This window comes from Epinephelus lanceolatus, chromosome 22 (assembly GCF_041903045.1).
Source record: "Epinephelus lanceolatus isolate andai-2023 chromosome 22, ASM4190304v1, whole genome shotgun sequence".
Lineage (NCBI taxonomy): Eukaryota > Metazoa > Chordata > Actinopteri > Perciformes > Serranidae > Epinephelus > Epinephelus lanceolatus.
Window position 1 is genome coordinate 8831173 of NC_135755.1, and position 23124 is coordinate 8854296.

A 23124-nucleotide genomic window follows, 5' to 3' on the forward strand; every position below is an offset into this window, starting at 1 on the left:
GGGAATGGTGACAGTCTTCAGGAGAGGACAGAGAGACAGACAGAGAGAACAGTCAGCCAATCAGATCAGAGGGAAGCTTGTTGAGATCATGTGTTTAAGTTGATGTGAAGACGACTGTTGTTGTGTTCATGTCTACAGGAAGTGAAGATGGATTACAGCTGACAGCATCACAACATGTATAGAGACAGCTGTCCTCCTTCATCAAACTGTCACACCATCAAATCTGACCTTGATAACAGGGGACCTGTTATGCTTTCCTGTTTGTGTGTGTGTGTGTGTGTGCGTGTGTGTGTGTGTGTGTGTGTGTGTGTGAGTCTGTATGCTTGTGTGTGTCTGTGTATATACTCTATAATAGTGAGGTGATTCAAATAAATACACATTTTCCAGGCCTGGAAAAGTCATAGAATTAGCAAATCATTGAAAGTTTTGGAAAAGACAATAGTCCAAAACAATAACAATAATAAAACATTCCCACCACAGTCACAATCTTGACTCCTCCCCCTTTCAAACCCCATCTGTAAACACACCTTTTCAAGCTGCCATATTGGCTCTAATTTAATGGAGACACACATATGACGCATTTCTCAATACTCAAGTTCAGCAGTTCGGACTTGGCAAGTCCACGCGAGAGTCTGGACTTCCCAAGAACATGAGGACATGAGGACAAGAGTACAGTCATTTCTGCTTTTGGAACAGCAGCGAACTTGATGATGTCACCACCTCCGCTCGCCTTGGCTGTTGTACTGTGTTGTATACATGCATTTAGAATAAAACAATATAAACACAGCCCAGCCCTGCGTCTTTTCATTGTCATTGTAAGAAATTAATATGTATATGTTTTTAAGGTTTCAACATATATAACTGACACACAAAAACATATAAATAGCCAAGATATTTTCATAAAATGTCTCATAAAACCTTTTCCCTGCAGCTGGCTTCTGATCATGTGTAATCAAAAGCCAGCTGCAGGGGGAAAAGTTTGTGGAGTGTTGGTGGTTATTGTGATCGTGAGCATTGGCGAGTTGGAAATCAAAAATCAATAACTGACATGGATCGGAGAAGGCGTCTTGGTGCAGTTATTGCAGTAGGATTTCTGTACCTGCAGGCTGAAGAGGAGGCTGCCCAGCTGAGGAGGCAGATCCCAGAAAGACAGCGGAGACTGAGGCGGAGGATGAGACGTGTGATGCTTGAATGTCTCTATTGTTTGATATATTTGTCCAGTTGTGGACAAAGTACCCAGGAAAAGTAGTAATATCACAACAAAGAACAAAAACTCAGTCACAAGTCAAAGTGCTGCAAATCTGACTTGAGTAAAAGTATCTGGGTATTGTCAGCAAAATGTAGGCCTGCTTCAAATGAAAAGTTCAAAGTACTCATGATGCAGAGTGACCCAATTTCAAGTTATAATCATCATATACATGAATATATATTGAGTATTAATTGATCCTTTTACACATAGGCTACATGTAAGCAGCATTTAAATGTTGTCATGGTAGAACTAATTTTAACACCTGTCACTGGTTTACTAGTCTAATCTATAACAACACACATCAACTTGTAAATATGAAACTTACAACATATAAAACAAACTATCTGAAAAGTAACTATAGCTATCAAATAAATGTAGCTTGAGTAGAATGTACAGTATTTCCCTCTAAGTATAAAGTAGCACAAAATGGAAATACCCAAAGTACAAGTACATCAAATTTGTACTTAAGTACAGTAGCTACTTGAGTAAATATACTTTGTTACTGTCCATCACTGCATTTGTCTCATCATTATGCTTTGTGTCTACATTTTTATGGAGACTTGGTTCACCTAGAAAAAACAAAAGCAGTTTAACCACTACAGAGATATCAGCGACGAATTTAAAAGGACTACCCAAGAGAGGTTGCTCTCGGTGGGGCAGCCTGAGCGCTCATACACATGTTAATTATCTATGAGCGCTGACACCGCTGTCATCTAGCGGGACCTCACATTCAAGTGGGCTCTATATTAATACATCGACCACGGGTTTGAAGTTAAAACTACGCATGAAAACACTACGTTCCGTGACAAAACAACAGTCACATATCGGTAATTATGACTTACAATTGTGCGCCTTTCCCTCACTCACCACTTCCAATGATTGTTGCGAAATGCATGCTGGGATACCTGGCTGTCTTATGTCCACACAAGTCTGCTCCGACGCATCCCCGGTAAAAGGGGCGTGGCGAGAACACATCCAGTACTTGGGCTGTGACTGATGACGTGTCACAAGAACACAAGTCCGCACAAGAGCGCATATTGAGAAACGGCTCAAGTCTTGTTTGCTCCACCCGAGTGTTCCCCACCACACCCTTGTTGTCAGCCAATCCCCATTCCCCTCCTTCTGCCTGTGTCCACCTACTCCAGCTGTGTCTCGCTCTTGTGATTAGTTTTCTGTGTATATGTACCTGTGTGTTTCACTTTGTTCCTCGTCAGTTCGTCTGTGTTCATCCCCGTGTTCATGGTGTCGTTCCCTGCACCGTTTCCTGCTTCTGGTCTCTTGTGTTCTGTTTTGGGTTTCTTTCCTGAGCTCATCCCTGTGTTCATCATGTTATCCTGGTTGGTTTTCACTTTAGTTTTTGGTTCCTCTTTCTTTTGGACTTTTAATCACCCTTTTGTTTCTAGTTTCCTGTTTAACCCTTCAACCTGCCTGCTGCTCTGCATTTGGGTCCTTCCTGAGCTGATATATGACAACCAGGGGCTTGAGACAGAGCCATGATCTGTTTGGAGACCAATAACAGGTTAAACAAACGCACACATTTAGATATAAAACATCAGTCAGGATCACGTGAGGTGTGCTTTTAATCTGGATTTTTCAGTCAAAGCTGAAAGAGCAAAGATGTGATGGATTATAGTGTGACTCCAATAGAACTGACACCAAAGTCTGGCTCATCGTACGCTGTCACTGACATCATGACCTTTCCTTCTTTTATATTTTCCTTGCTTGGTGCATGTCTACAAACTGTATGATAGTCCTGCCACTGTGAGGTGAACAGAGAATGTTCCTTGATAAACCGGCTGGACCACAAATCTTTATTTTGAAAGACAAGCTGTGAGCCATGACTGCTCCCTGGGCGTGTGTGTGTGTGTCTCGAGGTGCCAAAAGGAGGAAAACCCGAAAGTCTAAAGTCAGTGTGTTCAGACTCCATTTTTAGGTCAACAGAGCAGTCAGAGGAATACAGGTCATCCGAGATACGGTGAGTGTTAATACTATAAAAATACTGATTACTGTCATTATTGATTAATCAGCTGATTTTTATTCTGATTCATTGTTTAGTCTGTTATAATGGAGAGGGGGGTCGGACAGTGCCGCCTATTTAGCAAGGTAGAAAGAAACTGTGTCATCCACCATGAGCTGAGGTGTTTAAATTTAGACCGTTTTTTTTTTTTTTTTCAATGTACATTTTTTCAGCCGGTGTCCCACCTGTCCCGGGCAGTCAGAATTTTTGGAAAAAGCACTCCTTGCTTTCACGTTTAGGTTGGGCTCTAAAAGACCTGATTGTTAGCAGACGCCTGTATCTGTTCAGAGATCAAATTATTTTCATCACTATTATTTTTATTTTGTGGTTATTCAGTGTCAATACAAAAGTGTCCCAACTGACCCCGCTCTCCCCTACTGTATGTCATAGAAATACCCAGCCAATATGTAATCATGTCCTATAAATAAGAAGTTACTGACTTCATCACACTGTGTATGTGTGTTACAGTTCTCTCAGATTTGAGAAGATGGATGATTTGGAGGCAGACAGGGACAGATCAGAGTCTCCAGTGTCCAGCTGTCAGCTGTCTTTGAAGAGTGACTGCAGTAAAGAGCTTCCTCTACTCTTCAGTATTGAACCTGGACCCTCAGACACAAAGTAAGAGCCTGTTGAAAAACATGAGGGAGCTTTATGCCTTTTGAAAGTCGTCTCACAGTGGAGCACAACATTACTCAGGAGGTTTTCATGAAGCTCCACCATGAGATATTTGAACTGCCTGTGACTGAGTGTGTGAATAAAGCAAATCATTTTCAGCACAGTTTGCAGGACGAGATCTAAATAATGTGTTCATCTCCACAGAGAGAAGAAGAGGAGTCATGTTTCTGTGGAGGAGCAGCCGTCCTGCTGTAGTTTGTGTCAGGACGTCCTGAAGGATCCAGTCTCTACCAGCTGTGGACACTGGTTCTGCAGACAGTGCATCAGCTCATACTGGGACCAGTCTGCTTCATCAGGAGACTCCTCCTATCCCCAGTGTGGAGACAGATCCAGAACAAGAGCTGGACTGCAGACAGCCAGTCAGACCAGCACTGTACAAAGTAAGACTGTACATCTGTCTGCTGATGTCATCATGTCTGAAAACAGGATTCTTCTTGGTTTATTTGTGTTGTAAAGTGTAGACATGAAAGATTTTATAAAACTAATGTATAAAACCTTCATTTTTTCATGTTACTTGTTTTAATGTCGATCAACAATATAATCTTAAGATTTTATATTTATTTCTTTAGTCTCTCATGTTTCCTTCTCTTTCAGCAGACAGTGGTCTGCAGGAGGTTTTAGATGAACATAAGGTCAGTGTGAGGAGGAGATGTGAACGTGTGACTGAAGGAAGTGATGAAACAGGAAGTGAAACCCTCCTCAACAGGATCTACACTGAGCTCTACATCACAGAGGGACAGAGTGAAGAGGTTAATACCCAACATGAGGTGAAGCAGCTTGAGAGAGCTTCTAAGATGAAGACCCTCCATGAAACTCCAATCAAGTGTCAGCACATCTTTAAAGCCTTACCTGACCAACAGAAACACATCAGAGTGGTTCTGACCAACGGCGTCGCTGGCGTTGGAAAAACCTTCACAGTGCAGAAGTTCACTCTGGACTGGGCCGAGGGTTTGGAAAACCAAGATGTCAGTGTGGTGATTCTGCTTTCGTTCAGGGAGCTGAACTTGATCAGAGATGAGAAGTTCAGTCTTCTCACTCTGCTCCGTGTTTTCCATCCAACATTACAGAAGGTCACAGCAGAGGAGCTCGCTGTCTGTAAAGTTCTGTTCATCTTTGACGGCCTGGATGAAAGCAGACTGGCTCTGGATTTCCACAACAATGAGGTTGTGACTGATGTCACACAGAAGTCATCAGTCAACGTGCTGTTGACAAACCTCATGGAGGGGAAGCTGCTTCCCTCGGCTCTGGTCTGGATAACTTCCCGACCTGCAGCAGCCAATCAGATCCCTCCTGCATGTGTTGACAGGGTAACAGAAGTACGAGGCTTCACTGACGCCCAGAAGGAGGAGTACTTCAGGAGGAGAGTCAGTGATGAAGAGCGGTCCAGCAGAATCATCTCACACATGAAGACATCCAGGAGCCTCCACATCATGTGTCTAATCCCAGTCTTCTGCTGGATCACTGCTACAGTTCTGGATCACATGTTGACTACAGAGCAGAGAGGAGAGCTGCCCAAGACCCTGACTGACCTGTACTCACACTTCCTGCTGGTTCAGACAAAGAGGAAGAAGAACAAGTATGATGAGGGACATGAGACCAGTCCACAGGAGCTGACAGAGGCTGACAGGGACGTTCTTCTGAAGCTGGGGAGGCTGGCGTTTGAACATCTGGAGAAAGGAAACATCATGTTCTACCAAGAAGACCTGGAGCAGTGTGGTCTTGATGTCACAGAGGCCTTGGTGTACTCAGGAGTTTGTACAGAGATCTTCAAAAGAGAGTCTGTGATCTTCCAGAAAACAGTCTACTGCTTCGTTCATCTGAGCGTTCAGGAGTTTCTGGCTGCAGTCTACCTGTTCCACTGTTTCACCAACAGGAACACAAAGGTACTGGAGGACTTCCTGGGGACAGACCAGGATAATTACAGATCCCTGGATGTCTTCTTACAGAAAGCCATGGAGAAATCCCTCCAAAGTGGTCAAAAAAATGGTCACCTGGATCTGTTTGTCCGCTTCCTTCATGGCCTCTCTCTGGAGTCCAACCAGAGACTGTTAGGAAGCCTTTTGGGTCGGACAGACAACAGTCCAGAAATCATCCAGAGAGCCATCAACAACCTGAAGGAGATGAACATGTATAATGTTTCTCCTGACAGAAGCATCAACATCTTCCACTGTCTGCTGGAGATGAACGACCTCTCAGTACATCAGGAGATCCAAGAGTTCCTGAAGTCAGAGAACAGATCAGAGAAGAAACTCTCAGAGATCCACTGCTCAGCTCTGGCCTACATGCTGCAGATGTCAGAGGAGGTTCTGGATGAGTTGGACGTGGACGAATACAACACAACAAGGGAGGGACGACGGAGACTGATTCCAGCTGTGAGGAACTGCAGAAAGGCTCGGTAAGTCCAGATGTGATTAACATATTAATAATTATAATAATAATAATAATACATTTTATTTATACAGCGCTTTTACAGCTCTCAAAGACGCTTTACATTTAAAACCAAAGAAAAGAAGTCCATACATGTAAGTGCAAAGACATAAACAGAAGACAAGGACAATATAAAACAACAAGGTGCAAAAGCATAGTGCAAAACAAAGAAAAGGAGGGCACATGAGGAACCGAGAACGAAAAGCTAATGTTAAAGGTTAAAGGCGGATTTGAAAAGGTGGGTTTTGAGGAGTGATTTGAAGGTGGATGGATTTGGACAGTCACGGATGTGTATAGGGAGGGTGTTCCAGAGGGAGGGGGCGGCTATGGAGAAGGCTCTGTCGCCCCAGGTTCTGTGCTTGGTCCTGTGTGGGAGTGAGAGGAGGTTTTTGTCAGATGATCGAAGGTTGCGGGAGGGAGTGTGGTGGTGGAGCATGTCCGTGAGGTAGGAGGGGGCCTGGCTGTGGAGGGCTTTGTGGGTGAAGAGGAGGATCTTGAAATTGATTCTGTACGGGACAGGGAGCCAGTGAAGGTTTTTGCAGGACAGGGGTTATATGTTCATGGGAGCTGGTGTGGGTGAGGAGGCGGGCAGCAGAGTTTTGGATGTAATGAAGTTTGTTGAGGACATTGGATGATGAGCTGTAGAGGATGCTGTTGCAGTAGTCCAGTCTTGAGGTGATGAAAGCATGGATGAGAGTTTCAGTGGCAGAGAAGGAGAGCAATGGGCAGAGACGGGCAATATTTCTAAGGTGAAAGAAGGCAGTTTGGGCGAGGCGGCTAATGTGATGTTCAAATGAGAGGTTATTGTCGAAGATGATACCAAGGTTGCGGATGAATGGGGAGGGAGAGAGGGTGGTGTTGTCAACATCATAAATCATTGTAGATTAGTGTAAAGACTGACGTACGCAGGGACTCAAAAGCAGACTCGTGCACAGTGGAATACACAAACTTGTCCTTTAATCTTGCCAAAGTCGGTACACAGGAGGTCAAACAGTGGAGGCAAAGGTACAGAGACGGCAGGCAAAAAGCAGGGTCAAAAAAGGGTAGCAACTGGTCAAAAAACACTGAAGACTCACAAGGAAAAAACGCTGGAACGCTGTCACAAAGGAACAAGACGAACTGGCACAGAGGGGAGAAAACAAGCAGACTAAATACTCTACAGGGAGGGGAGACAATGAGACACAGGTGCAACACATTAGGGGCGGGGCAGGTAATCACACAGGTGGGAAAACACGAGGGCAGGAAGTGAAGGACCTGAAATGAGACAACAGGTGAGTTTCAACATAAAACAACAAAGATAAATGTGAGAAACAAAAACTAACTTAACTAACAAGGCGAGGTGTGACAATTAGTAGTTTAATTCTTCAAATATACACACTGTGAAATTCTTATTATTCATAAAATGTTCAAATGATGTGTCTGTTGTATTTTGTCACAGATGTTCTTGAGCTGTTTCAAATGCTGTGAGTGCAAAACATGTAGATGTTTCAGTTGGTTGTGTTTATAACTGCTGAGTTCATCAACACAGTTCTTCTATTTATTTATGATCATTTAATATTTTACTGTTTTTCACCTGTGTGATGGAGGTGAACCTGATAAAACAAATGATGGACTTCAGAGGTTGTTGTTGAGGTTTAATCACAGCAGCATTTCATCACAGTATGGCAGTATTTGATGGTTCTGAGTGAAAGCAGTAAAGTTATTACTCCATAAGAAGGTTCTGTAAGGTGTTTTATAGAATCAGACATGCAGATGATACCTGAGTTTATTCACCACTATGCTTAAAAAATTAAAATAAGATCTGTATCATTTGCCAAAGGAGATTTCTGAAGTCCTAAAGTCTTTTCATGCCTTGGCACCGGCAACAGTCGTGATCAGACATGGATGTAAACTGTAAGTGTAACTTGACTGGTGAAGCATACGACCACGAGGCAGTAATTCTGGTCAAATCAGCTTTTAATTAGTTTGAATTCTTTGTGTTCTTTTTTTATTCTTAACTATTTTCAGTCCATCAAAACAGGATATTTCAAACTGTTTTATCATCAAATCCATAAAGTAAATATAAAGTGTCTCTTTGACAATAACAGATTTTGTAATATATGTGTCATGTCAGATTTACTTGGTGTAGACTCTCAGAGACTCACTGTGAAGTCGTGGCCTCAGCTCTGAAGTCCAACCCCTCCCATCTGAGAGAGCTGGACCTGAGTGGAAACAGGGACCTGCGGGATTCAGGAATGAAGCAGCTGTGTGCTGGACTGGAGAGTCCAAACTGTAGACTGGAGACTCTGAGGTCAGTTCACTTGCTTATGTAGGTGTTTGTTTGTTTGTTTTTGGATATATATAATATAAATCCTTGACTGAGGTTATAAAGCTTTCAGTGTTTTCAGAAATGTTGTGTCTTTCCAAATGGCTGAACAGTTGGTTATGAAAGGCAGAGAAATGAGGATTTAGAACATTTAGACACCATCAAGTTTGAGATTTATCCAAACAGAATTTAAGATTCCTGAGGTTCTGAGGTTTCTTTGTTTTCATGTTAATGTCACATAATCATTTGCAGTCACAGACCTTTAGACTGCAACAATAAGCAAATAAATAGTCTGCACTGGAAACATCTTGGACTTTAAGGACAGGTTGATATTCTTTCACACTCACACGCCCATTAGGACTGCACCATTAATGATCTGGATTCATACGTCTATGTGATCTCATTTCTAAATGACAAGCATTCACTGGCTCCTGTTTCCCTATGCATCCATGTGTTGACTGATGTGCTGTGGAACAATCCCAGTTGCTATCAAGTGTTTCCTCTATCAGTGGGATCCCCCACCCCCCTGAAAGAAAGCAAATATTTTATTGATGTTATTTACCTTGTTATGTGCACTGCTTTGATTTGAGCTCAGTGTGAGAGTCTTTACTGTGTTTTCCTGTCGCTGGGCTGCGTTTCTCTCCCTCCTCCTCGACCCACACAGGTGACGTTACTTGAGTTAACAGCCTCTGGTTACATCACTGTAAGTGGAATAAAATCTTCCAAACATGTCATTTATTATTGTAATCCATCTAAAAGCAAAGACAGACACATGTGGACTCCAAACTAGTGGAGCTGAAGCTGACAGGCTCCGCCCCCTCCAACAAGCGTGTGTTGAGGCTCAACTGGTGTGTGTGCAGCAGCCCAGAGTTTTCAAAGTGTCTGTGTGTTCACAAGTTTAGTATCTTTTAACTGAATCTCTGTGGTTTGAAGTGTAATTTCTCTCCTGCGTTGCTGTTTGTACTTTCAGATATCTGCCTTATTTTCTGATCTGTTGTTAATCTGTGTTGATATGAATAGGTGAATGAATGTTGTGGTGACATTTGGATGATGTCTGTAGAAGGCTGACATCATGATGATCCACAATAACACAAGTCACTCTACTCAGTTCAGGGCAAAGCTCATTGATCAGGACATAGTAATGTTGAGCTACACATTTAACACCTGAACATATCTGATTGTATTATTAATGATTTTTATCTACATCATTTATTATTCATTCAGACTGAGGAGCTGCAGTTTGTCAGAGATCAGCTGTGTTTCACTGGCCTCAGCTCTGAAGTCCAACCCCTCCCATCTGAGAGAGCTGGAGCTGAGTGACAACAAGCTGCAGGATTCAGGAGTGAAGCAGCTGTGTGATTTTCTGGAGAGTCCACACTGTAAACTGGAGACTCTGAGGTCAGACACCATTTTATACTCCTGTGCTGAGATTATTATGATGTGAAAGTTGTGTTGACACTAAACTGCAGACATCAGGCTGATATCATACTGATCCACAATGAAGTCTGTTTGTCTTGTTCAGTGGTTTAATCCATTGACTGTGGCAGAGCAATGTGGAGCTAAAACCTTAAAGATAAACTCTGCAGGATCTTCCTTCAAAACAGTGTATAGACTCATACAGAAATAATCCCTCTCAATCAATCAATCAATTTTATTTATGAAGCCCAATACCACAAATAACAATTTCCCTCAGAGGGCTTTACAGCATACAACATCCCTCTGTCCTTTGGACCCTCACAACAGATAATGAGAAACTCCCCCAAAAAATGGTAGAAACCTCAGGAAGAGCAACTGAGGAGGGATCCCTCTTCCAGGACAGACAGACGTGCAATAGATGTCGTACAGAACAGATCAAAATGATAAATGAACAGTAATCCGTATGACACAATGAGACATAAAGAGAGACAGAGACAGAGAGAGATGCAGGTCAGACAGTAATGATAATAGCTTACAACAACATTCATTTAAGTAATAATATTACAATAATAATTACAGCTATTGTGGTACAATATGTTGTAGGTATATATTAATATATAATAATATATGTATGTGACAGTAATCATATGTGTATAATGACAGTAAAAGTATGACTAATAATAACAGCAGCAGCAGGAGGCATCAGGCAGGACCACGACAGCAGCACAACCACACACGTAACACCATCCAGGCACCGCTGCGATACGAGGTAACCTGCAAGACAGTGGAGCACAAAGGCTCCGGAGGAGAAGCCGAGTTAGTGAGATGCGTAACAGGACATGAGTGTTAGCAAAGGAGGGACAGAGAGAGAGAGAGAGAGAGAGAGAGAGAGAGAGAGAGAGAGAGAGAGAGAGAAAGTGCTCGGTGATCAGCAGGCCCACAAAATTGAGTCAGCCATTGGACGACCACCCCGTCAAACCAATACTCCTGATCTGCACCAGGACATCAGGGTTAAACGTTAGGGGAGACTCAACAGAAATGACAGACGGATATCTAAGTGTTTTCTCACATCCTTCCACACCAATAATGTGTTGTAAATGATTATGTTGTGATCAAGAGAATTTATTTGGTCTATATTATTGATAAAAGGTAGGGATTTAAGTCTTCTGGGATAACATGCTAGAGACTCAAGACTAAGCCATAAAGCTTCTTGCCTATACGTAAACCAGTCTGACATCATTTTGAGCTGAGCTGACCAATAGTATAATTGTAAGTTAGGGAGAGAAAACCTCATAATTCCTTCGGTTTAGTAAGTTTGGGGAACTCAAAAGGATAGTGCACCCAAAAATGAAAATTCAGCCATTATCTACTCACCCATATGCTGAGGGAGGCTCAGGTGAAGTTTTACAGTCCTCACGTCCCTTGCGGAGATGGGGCTAGCAGCAAAACTCCACCTAATGGAGGCTGGGCGCCCCAGATTAAAACGTCCAAAAAACACATAATTGAAACCACAAAATATCTCCACATTGCTCGTGCGTAGTGATCCAAGTGTCCTGAAGCCCCGACATAAAAAGTTGTTTGGAAAAACGTCATTTAAACTCTGTTTTTAGCCTCATTGTAGCCTGTAGCTCTAACTGCTTCTGTGTACACCAAGCTCACGTGTGCACGCGAGACCAGCAAAAGCACGTGAACACACATGAAGGTGGTGTCCATGTCTTACGGTCTCGCGCAAGCGCACACACATGAGCGCGGTCTACAGAGAGGCAGTTAGAGCTACAGGCTACAATGAGGCTAAAAACAGAGTTCAAATGACGGTTTTCCAAACAACTTTTTATGTCGGGGCTTCAGGACACTTGGATCACTACGGACGAGCAGTGTGGAGATATTTTGTGGTTTCAATTACGTGTTTTTGGATGTTTGATTCTGGGGCGCCGTAAGCCTCCATTAGGTGAATTTTTTTTGCTAGCCCCATCTCCGCAAGACATGTGAGGACTCTAAGGCCCAATCCCAATTCCCATCTTAAACCTCAATCTTAATTTTCAAGCTCAACCCTCAATCTCACTAGCCTTTAAAAACCAAGTGTTAGGGCTATCTTGAGACTTAGAAATGGGACACCCCTTAAAGGCAGATACGTCTTCAGACTGTGGGGGGCAGCAATATGCCAAAGCTCCGTCCAGTCTGTCAATTCAAAAGAAGAAGAAGAAGAAGAAGAAGGTACATCAGTAGTCATAGAAGAAGAAGGTTACAGACGAACAATACGAATCATGCCGTCTGCAGCTGAGAAAAATGATATTTCGTAACGTTAACTGAACGACAGCTAACGTTATGGCTTGTGTGCACCGCGACGGCTAACGTTACTGACTTTCGATCGTTAGAAAAAAAATGTGTTTGTGTTTACGCTACATAGAGGTCTAAAATCCATAAAATGACATCGAACAAAGCTATTACAATGCTTATCATAATTTTTAAACTCGTATTTGCAAGGAAAATACTCACAGTTATAACTTCTTTTTACAGCTTTCCGCTGCCATCTTGCTTTGAATGAATCGTACAGACTCGGCTGATTTCGGCTGGGCTCGGCCGATGATGCGCAAGGGATTGATGGATAGCACTCACCGCCAAGTGTGGTGCTGGAAAATCTCAAAAGTAAGGGACATACAGCCCTTAATCTTCACCCTTAACTCAACACACTGAGAATCGGGACAGCACTAGCACTTTGCGGGAGCACGGATTTTTGAGATTGAGGGTTAAAATAGGAATTGGGATTGGGATTGGGCCTAAAACTTCACCAGAGCCTCCCTCGGCATATGGGTGAGTAGATAATGGCTGAATTTTCATTTTTGGGTGCACTGTCCCTTTAAACCTTTGGTGTTTGTTGTTCCAAACATAATGAGAAATATCAGAATTCAGTGACTTGAAAAACGCCGGCGTCAGATAACATGGAAGATTTTGGAATCAGTAGTTTAATCAGGGAAGGATGTTCATTTTCCTGACATTGATCCTTCAGAGGAACGATGAGGAACTAAAATGAAAGCTGACTGTATGTAGTCTGTTTAACTTAGTTTGTCACTTATCTTAAAATGTACCTGAGACAGCCTACCTGTGGACAGTGAGTGTCCTCAGTAGAGGTGGGACAGAGAGCAGGATGAATGACTGATACTGATGTCTGTTCTTCATGCTTATATAACATAACTCAGTGTTGTGATGTCAGGAGTAATATTTATTTTATTGACATGTTAGGTTTGTTTCCAGTGAGATATTATTGAGTTTATATAGTGACTTTGTTGTTGTAAACATGACTGTTGCTGCCATAGACTGTATAAAACTATATCCTGTGTATTTTCATAAACACTTGACCTTAAAGGTAAACGTCAGGAAGTGTGTGTGTGTGTGTGTGTGTGTGTGTGAGACTCTGTGTGTCTGTGTGTGTGTGTTATTAGTTACTGTTAATGTCACTTGTTATGCTTCTGTGCATTGACAGCTCTTCTTTATTCTGTTACTGCATTTTGTAATGCTCCTCTGTCAGATATATATACTGATGTACTATTTTTTTTTTTTTTAATTTCAAATGTGACACTAAAAACGTTGCTTCTTTTACTTAAGTAATTTGCACCTGTTTAAACATGTGTCATCACCAATAGCTAAAACAAAAAAGTTTCCAATAGGTTGCCTGCTGCTGAAAATGTCTGGCCCATCAACATTTTCTGGTTTAAAATCCGGCCCAGTTGAATTTGTAATTGAACAGCCCTGCTTTAAACACTTGATTTCAACTTAAATTGACCCTCATGATTCTTTAAATAAGTGATTTGTGTTTGGCTGCACAACATGAGTTAGTGATGATGGAGCCACTGGTGGAGCTGGCAGAGTTTAAGAGGTGAAGTCACTACATCTTTATTGAAGTAGCAGCACGTTGTCAATGATATTTATGAGAGCTGTTTTTCACTTTTTGTATTTTCCAGTCTTTAACCTGCATCCTGTTGGGATCAGCACAATAACACAATGACAAAGTCACTCTGCTCAGTTTAGGGCAAAGCTCATTGATCAGGACATAGTAATGTTGAGCTACACATTTAACACCTGAACACATCTGATTGTTTTATTAATGATTTTTATCTACATCATTTATTCTTCATTCAGAGTGGAGAAATGCAGTTTGTCAGAGATCAGCTGTGTTTCACTGGCCTCAGCTCTGAAGTCCAACCCCTCCCATCTGAGAGAGCTGGACCTGAGCTTCAACAACCTGCAGGATTCAGGAGTGAAGCAGCTGTGTGATTTTCTGGAGAGTCCACACTGTAAACTGGAGACTCTGAGGTCAGACACCATTTTTTACTCCTGTGCTGAGATTATTATGATATGAAAGTTGTGTTGACACTAAACTGCAGACATCAGGATGATATTATACTGATCCACAATGAAGTCTATTTGTCTTGTTCAGTGGTTTAATCCATTGACTGTGGCAGAGCAATGTGGAGCTAAAACCTTAAAGATAAACGCTGCAGGATCTTCCTTCAAAACAGTGTATAGACTCATACAGAAATAATCACTCTCAATCATCACTTGTGAGCTACTCTCAGTGTGTGGTATTATTCCGCAGAGACTCTGCCCTCTGTCTGTGTTTTCTTACTTTCTTCTTTTTTTCTGTGTTTGGGAAGTTTCTGGGTGTGTACCCCCACAGCGCTCAGGTGAGGTCAGGGCTTTATAAAAAGGTGGTGACCAGGTTCCAGACTGTAAGCAGCAGGAATCAAAGCGATACTACAGTGGAAAATGCCAATATAGTGAGACGAAATGCCAAACAAGAATGAATCTGGGGTTAGCTTTTACTTTCACTTTCACTGGCAAGTGTGTTTACAAACTGTAACCAACAATCATGCATAGTATAACTTTAATTTAAGTAGGAAACATGACTTGAAAATTCACTCCAAACCTTTAAACCAGGCTTACTCACTTGGCGGCCTGCAGGATATATCTGGCCCAGAAGCAACCCTAGGAGTGGCCCAGGTAGGGATTGATACTGAGACCCAGTATTAAACAGCCTGGGGCAAAATTAATCAAGACCGTAGGATCAATAAGCTCCTTCATTAACAGCTCTTTCATATTTTCCTTTTTTTCATTTCTTTTCATTAGATTTTTCAAATAAAGCACACACCTTTATGAACAAACAAAGCCAACCAACATAAACAACACCGAGACAAAAACACAGACAAGACAGAAAAGTATAGAGAAGAATATCCATGCAAAAAAAACACAGCAAAAGAACAAATTCTGCAGGTTATTACAACTAAGAATGAACAAGCTAATAAGTTTTGAAGAAAGAGATTGTACAGAAATGTGACAATGACATTAACAGATGGAGCAATCAGTTACTTCCCTCTGGGAATAAGCAGGTCATAGTTTCCGGAGGAAAAATTTTATTGGTTCCCAAATTGCCAGAACTTGTCCGAATTATCAGAATCAGAATCAGCTTTATTGGCCAAGTACGTGTGTACATACAGGTAATTTGACTCCGGTAGACTTGCTCTCGATTTGTGTTTGGCTGCACAACATGAGTTAGTGATGATGGAGCCACTGGTGGAGCTGGCAGAGTTTAAGAGGTGAAGTCACTACATCTTTATTGAAGTAGCAGCACGTTGTCAATGATATTTATGAGAGCTGTATTTCACTTTTTGTATTTTCCAGTCTTTAACCTGCATCCTGTTGGGATCAGCACAATAACACAATGACAAAGTCACTCTACTCAGTTTAGGGCAAAGCTCATTGATCAGGACATAGTAATGTTGAGCTACACATTTAACACCTGAACACATCTAATTGTATTATTAATGATTTTTATCTACATCATTTATTCTTCATTCAGACTGAAGAGCTGCAGTTTGTCAGAGATCAGCTGTGTTTCACTGGCCTCAGCTCTGAAGTCCAACCCCTCCCATCTGAGAGAGTTGGACCTGAGCTACAACAAGCTGCAGGATTCAGATGTGAAGCTGCTGTGTGATCTGAAGGAGAGTCCACACTGTAAACTGGAGACTCTGAGGTCAGTAGAGGGTTGGAGTGGGTCCATGCTGGTTTCAGCAGTATTATATTAAACACAGTTAGTATCAGAGCTAAGATCCAGTACTTCCTGTAAACCTCAGACCTTCTCAGTGGCTCAAAGAGGGGAATGGTGACAGTCTTCAGGAGAGGACAGAGAGACAGACAGACAGAACAGTCAGCCAATCAGATCAGAGAGAAGCTTGTTGAGATCATGTGTTTAAGTTGATGTGAAGACGACTGTTGTGTTCATGTCTACAGGAAGTGAAGCTGGATTACAGCTGACAGCATCACAACATGTATAGAGACAGCTGATGAAGGATGTTGGTATTTGTTCTTCATTCAGTCATTTGTTCTAACAGACTCAGTAAATCCATCATTAAAGTGAATCCCTCTGTTTGTGCAGCCATGATGCGTTCAGGACTCTCAGCAGTTTATTTACACTGTGTACTTGAGTGAAATCTGCAGAGTAAACAGACTTGATGCCCAAAGTCTCTGCAGGTCTGTGAGCTTCCAGCTCAGTGTGTTCACTCCAACACGTTAACATGAGAGCTGGAAGGAAGCCGACTACGCTACACAGCCGCTCCACTCTGCTCTGAACAGGAAGTCCCTACTGGTCTTTATACTGGATGTGCTGCATCACTGACTGACAGCTGGTTTATAACTTCTCTTGTCTTCTTCTCTCATCAGATGGAGGCTATGAGAGGATCAGCGGTGTCCTGATGATCCAGAGACGTTGAAGCAGCAGCATCAGTTTGTGTGTCTTTGTCTGTGTGTGTGTGTGTCTGTGTGTGTGTGTGTGTGTGTGTGTGTAGACTTTGTTATTGTGTGTTTTAAACACTGCTGTTGTAGTTACTTTCAGTCACCAGTAGATGGAGATAATTCTATGCCCCTTAAACATTAACTGACGTTTCAGTCCAAAAGGAGGAACTTCATATTGTTTGGCTTCATTCCACAAACACATTTTCCAGGCCTGGAAAAGTCATAAATTTCCACAAACACTTCTTCCAGGCATGGAATATCTTTGGAATTCCAAAACATATTTTCCAGGCCTGGAATAGCTTTTGAATTCCACAAACACATTTTCCAGTCCTGGAAAGGTCATGAACTTCCACAAATACATTTTTCCAGGCCTGGGAAAGTCATAAATATCCACAAACACATTTTCCAGTCCCAAAACTCATGGAATTCCACAAACACATGTTCCAGGCTGGAATACCTTTGGAATTCCACAAACACTCTTTCCAGTCCTGGAAAGGTCATGGAATTCCACAAACACTTTTTCCAGTCCTTGGAAAGTCATGGAATTCCATAAACACAATTTCCAAGCCTGGAATATATTTGGAATTCCTCAAACACTTTTTCCAGTACTGGAAAGGTCATGGAATTCCACAAACACATTTTCCAGACCTGGAATACCTTTGGAATTCCACAAACACAATTTCCAGGCCTGGAATACCTTTGGAATTCCACAAACACTTTTTCCCGCCCTGGAAAAGTCATGGAATTCCACAGACACAATTTCCAGGCCTGGAATAGCTTTTGAATTCCACAAACACATTTTCCAGTCCTGGAAAGGTCATGAACTTCCACAAATACATTTTTCCAGGCCTGGGAAAGTCATAAATATCCACAAACACATTTTCCAGGCCCAAAACTCATGGAATTCCACAAACACATTTTCCAGGCCTGAAAAGTCATGGTGTTAGTAAAAATCATTAAAAGTTTTGGAAAAGACATGGAATTTTTGTTTGTGTGTAATAAAATTGTTACCTTAATCTTCCATCTAATGTAATGTAATGACAGATTTATTTTAATACTAATAATAACAATAATAAAACATTCCCACCACAGTCACAATCTTGACTCCTCCCACTTTCAAACCCCGTCTGTAAACACACCTTTTCAAGCTGCCATATTGGCTCTAATTTAATGGAGACACACATATGGTGACCTGCACTGATGATGACTTCATGATGAAGAGTTTATAGCTCATTTTCATAATTACCATTTTTGTCTGGTCATTTTATTAACTTCTATTGTGTATTACAGAATTGTTTGATTTGATGATCTATGGACACATTGCTGCTTCTTGTTGTTTTTAACTGTGTCTTGTAAGGTGTCCTTGAGCTCTCTGAAAGGCGCCTATAAATAGAATGCATTAAAACTACCATCAAACTCCCTCACAGTTGATGGTAGTTACATCGAGCTAAGTGTGTCCAGTGTTGGTTGATTATTCGGCGGAGCAGGTTTAGCGTTAGCTTGGCCGTCAGCGGCTAACGCTATCTCTGGATGGTGGAGTGTGAGGTGAGCCCTCATGTTTGTAGTATTCCCACAGTATTTTATTCTCATATGACTCTGCTCGTAAATCACGTGTGTCATATCCAAGTTCTCCTGTCCTTCTGTGTTAAAAAATCCAAAATATGTCCAGACGTTTGATTTAAACACAGACGCCACGCTCCTTATTTCTGATGAACTTCCTGCCAAATGCTGCTGACTGAGACCACTGCTGATCTCACCGGGAAAACATCACCATCTAGTGGAGCGAACAAGCAACTGACTTTATTATTTTAGCACCAAAAGTTGTATTAAAATGTGTATTTGCAGAAATGAATGACGCATATAATAAAAGATGGATACTATGCTGTATCAGTTTTTCCCTACCCCTAATATAAAGTCTGGAGCTGCTTCACAGACCATGAATTTGGAAAGATGTTATAGATGAGAGTGAGAGCACCCAGAGGAATGTTCTGAGCACAGACCCAATCACAGTGTTTGTTTACAATAACTTCCAGGTAGAAAATGATGATGTCACAACAACAATCACTCCCGAGTAAATAACTGGAAATAGTTTACAACTGCAGAGATCTGTTTGCACGATGTCATGGTGATTCGGCCTGTGTGGGTACATTTTCTGTTCCAGATCTGAGAACACTACAACAGAATAAAGATCATTTGGGTCTAAAACAAAGGAAACAAATCAAATCAGGCTCCCAGTCATTGTCTATGGAGCAGCTCCAGACTTTATACTTGATGACATCACAAGTTTGAGATGTACTCCTCTGGTTTCAGGCTTTGAGAGAGAGTAGCTCATGTTCACAAACACTGACTGAACTTTCCAAGGCCATGGAAATGACATATTGGAATTCTTAATTTAGTCTGTGTTCCCCTTTAAGCTTAGGTTGGGGTTAAAACGCAGCGCTCTGAGTCCTGATAGGGGTTGGAAGAGCCCCATGAACATGACAATGATTTAAAGTATTGGATCAGATCTGAGGGTACTGAGCCACTGCACATGTGGGGCAACGGGAACTTTACATATTAACAGTGCTCCGTCCCCCAGGGTCTCTGGAGAAATAACCTGGTGACTGCCGCTGAGATTTATGAGATAAATACATCAATAAATAAATAAATGGATCATTAAGTTGGTTTAATTATAAATGGTCTTAACTGCGGTAAAACATCTTATAAGACTTGAATTGCAGAAACTGATATAATGATGCATGTGTGGGGTTAAAATAGGTTAAAAAACAAAGGGCAAGTGTTTAAGAATATAAACACAACAGGAGCACACAAAGGTAAGAGCTTGTTAAAAAGAGTAAGTGCTTAAAAGGTGTAAAAACTTAATTTAAAATGATCCAAAACACATGAGAGATGTTGGAGTTCAACATATGGGACACAAATTCCTATTACTGCACCTGCAGAAAACAAAGGGGACTATGTGAATAGAAAATCCTTTCACAGCATCAATGTCCAGGTATATGACCTACCATCTTAAAAAATATGTACATGAAAATGTATACATTACAATACAACTAACTCATGTCATTCTCTGCACTGTGAAGATCATATGTGATGCAGCCTTCATTATTACAAATGTAGAAGCCAAGTGGCCTGGCTCTGTACATGATTCCCGGATCTACCGGGAGTGTAGTCTGAGCAACAGATTTGCACGTGGTAAGGAAGCTAAAGCTTTGTACAAATGTTCTTTGCCTCCCTTTTCAATGCACTCAAATGTGTCCTCTATAATTACAGTTTGATGGCTACCTACTGGGGGATCGAGGCTATCTATGCCAGTCCTCTCTGTTGACCCCTTACCCTGACCCTGAGCCGGGGCCCCAACAACGTTTTAATGTGGCCCACTGCAGGACTACAGCCCGGGTTGAGATGACCATTGGCATACTCAAATCCTGGTTCCAGTGCCTGCGTAAGCTCAGGGTCACCCCAGAGAGGGCATGTGACATCATCGTGGCATGTGTTGTTCTCCATAACATTGCAACTATTAGAGGAGAGCAACACCCTGCCGTACAAATTAATGACCCTGAGGATGACCATCCCATCCACCCTGCAGATGTCCAGGATGGAAGGGCTGTAAGGGACCTAATTAGCAGAAATTACTTTTGATTAAAACAGTCAAATAAAGAGAAATTCACATGTGATTTGGTTCTTCTTTATTCCCTAAAAGTACAAAAGCAACAGTTAGGATTTGTAATATAGTTCCAACCATAAACATATTTCACATATTCACCTATTTCACCATGACAATGCACCCACCTCAACTGGCATTCCAGTAATAGAATTTCAAGGTCTGTTTTTCGAATCTGGCGATTCAGGTAGACCATTTCCTTTTCAGTTTTTGCTATAGTCCTCATGAGGTGCACTCTATACAACTCCTTTACTGGTAAATGGGAAACATATGGACGATATTTCTACATACAGATTTAACATGGTATTGACCGAAAATCTCAGTGTGTCAAGCTGTGCTGTGGAAGTTGATGGACCCTCCTCCTGGTGATGCCCAGCCATGTTCTGTTGAAGGACAAGAATGTGCTAGTTGTTTGTCCATTATCTATGCTCATCACTTCAGTGTACATGTCAAACCCCAAATTCCACTCAAGAATGTAAAGGAATGTGAATGGGTAGAGCACTGCCAGTAGCTATACATAATATTAAGACACACTTCAGTAGGCCTCTCTGGATCTCTCCCTGTGGCAGCAGACAGCGTTTCATCATCACCTTCATCCTCCTCCTCCTGTGATGCAGGAAAAGATACTGTTTCAGAATACTTTGAACTACCATCTGAGGCAAGATCTGAGTATGGAATACTTAGAGCTGCAGGGTGTTCAATTGTTTGAGTAGTCGGAGGCTGAACTAGGCAGATGACACCATCCACAACTGTTGGGTAGGTGGATATATATATATATATATATATATATATATATATATATATATATATATATTAAAAAGTAGACTATATATATTTATTTATTAGTTTTATTTTTTTAAAAGACACAAGTGTATGCTTGCATCTGATATAGGCACTTGTGTCCTGGGGGTGACAGGCTCAGATGAGCTTCCCCTGGGGATGCCTTCAGCCACCGGTCGACCACAGTTTTGGCTGAGGGCCATCTCCTCAGCCTCTGTCAGAGGTGGTGGAGGTGCCCTCCACCCGTTTTTTTGGGCCTCTGCCTTCTTTCTGTTGGCAGAGCAGAACTCAAATGTTAATTTTTTTTTTAAATTAGTATTTTATTGAGTGTTCGTGTACACATTGTCACATTTTAAATGACTTCAGTACGTATAAAATAAAAATGTGTAAACATTGTATCAAGTGTTAATCTACTAAGTGGGGTATTAAGTGAGAGGACGTGTTAAAACAACATTTTGTTAGGGGTTTAAATTACTATTTGAAGTAGCCACTGAATTAATATTTACTTTGTTTAATAGCCTAAGTCAATTAAAAAAAAAAAAAAATCAAAATCAAAGTGAGGTGCAATCATAGCCTACCAAAATATGTCTTACCTTTTTGAATGATGTTTTTATATTTAATTTTTAGCTGCTTCCAAGTCTGTTTTTCCCCTGTTGGATTGCACCTAAATGAAAATCAGATTTTATTCCTATTTATATTCATAACTATGCTATCTTACGGTTAAATTTTAAGTCAATGGAATGGTACATTCAAACTTATGCGTTGACTCGGGTAGCAATTTTCTACCATGCTGTTTCTCTGTCCTTCGCTGCTGCAGCGGTGTTACATTTACAGCGAAATATGTGGTCATATTCTCCATAGGCCTGCATTAGGACCTCCAACTCCATCGGGGTAAAATAACTAGATCTTTTTTTTCAGTTGTCATGGTTACTCGTGATATCGGGGCTCCATTAATGATGGCTTTTTATAGTGGTTGTGTGCGCGCGTAACTCGAGGTGAACATACTCAGAGTTGATTGAACTAACTCAGATCGGCTGTTCTGGAACCGGATACTCAGAGCTTCCCATCTCAGAGTAAGCCAACTTAGAGTTCAGGGATAGACTCAGAGTTTGTTGAACCTCCTTTCTGGAATACCGCTCAGGAGCGGCTGTTTATATACCACAATTCAAGATAGCAATAAAGGAAAGAACTTCAGATCATTTGTCAGTATATGCAGTGGAACTTATTACAATTCTGATAGCCCTGGAGTGGCTAGTAACAGCGAAGGAGAGGCATTGATTGCATGTGACAGTTGGGCAGCACTCACAAGCATCAAATCCTTGAAATCTTGCAGACAAGATATCATCTTCAGAATACATCATATAATATACAAACTGTGCAGTAAGGGTGTGACTGTATGCTTTATTTGGGTTCCTGCTCATGTAGGCGTTGAGGGAAATGAGGATGTTGACATGCTGGCCAAGCAAGCGATCAAATTTCAAACAATAAGCATGAATATGTCATTAAGTAAGGAGGAGGGGAAAGCAATCATTAAGAAACAAGCACAAAAGACATGCCAAGAATACTGGGACATAAATGAAACTGGAATTCACCTTTATAATATTCATAAACAGGTTGGAGTAGGAAGAAGGTTGGGCAGGAACCAAAAAGAAGAGGCAGTCATCACCCGTCTCAGGATAGGACACAGCACACTTCACAAAATAGGAAAACACGCAACTGGCACATGTAGCTACACACTGGAATGGTATAGAGTTTGTCCGACATGTACTGGTTGATTGCAGGGCCTACAAGGAAGAGAGGAACAAACT

The 23124-nt window shown here is 41.5% G+C and overlaps 1 protein-coding gene across 18 annotated transcripts in view; it reads left to right on the forward strand.

Moving 5' to 3' along the window:
- Positions 1 to 23124, forward strand: part of LOC117258882 (protein NLRC3-like) — a 66703-nt gene that overhangs the window by 14663 nt on the left and 28916 nt on the right. For 6 of the 18 annotated variants that reach the window (XM_078164583.1, XM_078164587.1, XM_078164589.1 and 3 more), the window contains 4 exons: positions 9898 to 10071; positions 14227 to 14400; positions 15944 to 16117; positions 16804 to 18755. In XM_078164583.1, coding sequence (XP_078020709.1) covers positions 9898 to 10071; positions 14227 to 14400; positions 15944 to 16117; positions 16804 to 16816 — 535 coding nt within the window. In that variant the 3' untranslated portion in view covers positions 16817 to 18755. Of the gene's footprint in view, positions 1 to 138; positions 3885 to 4085; positions 4322 to 4510; positions 6337 to 8481; positions 8659 to 9897; positions 10072 to 12606; positions 12736 to 14226; positions 14401 to 15943; positions 16129 to 16274; positions 18756 to 23124 lie in introns of those variants that run through there. The other 12 variants (XM_078164590.1, XM_078164594.1, XM_078164597.1 and 9 more) reach the window with 10 other exon arrangements.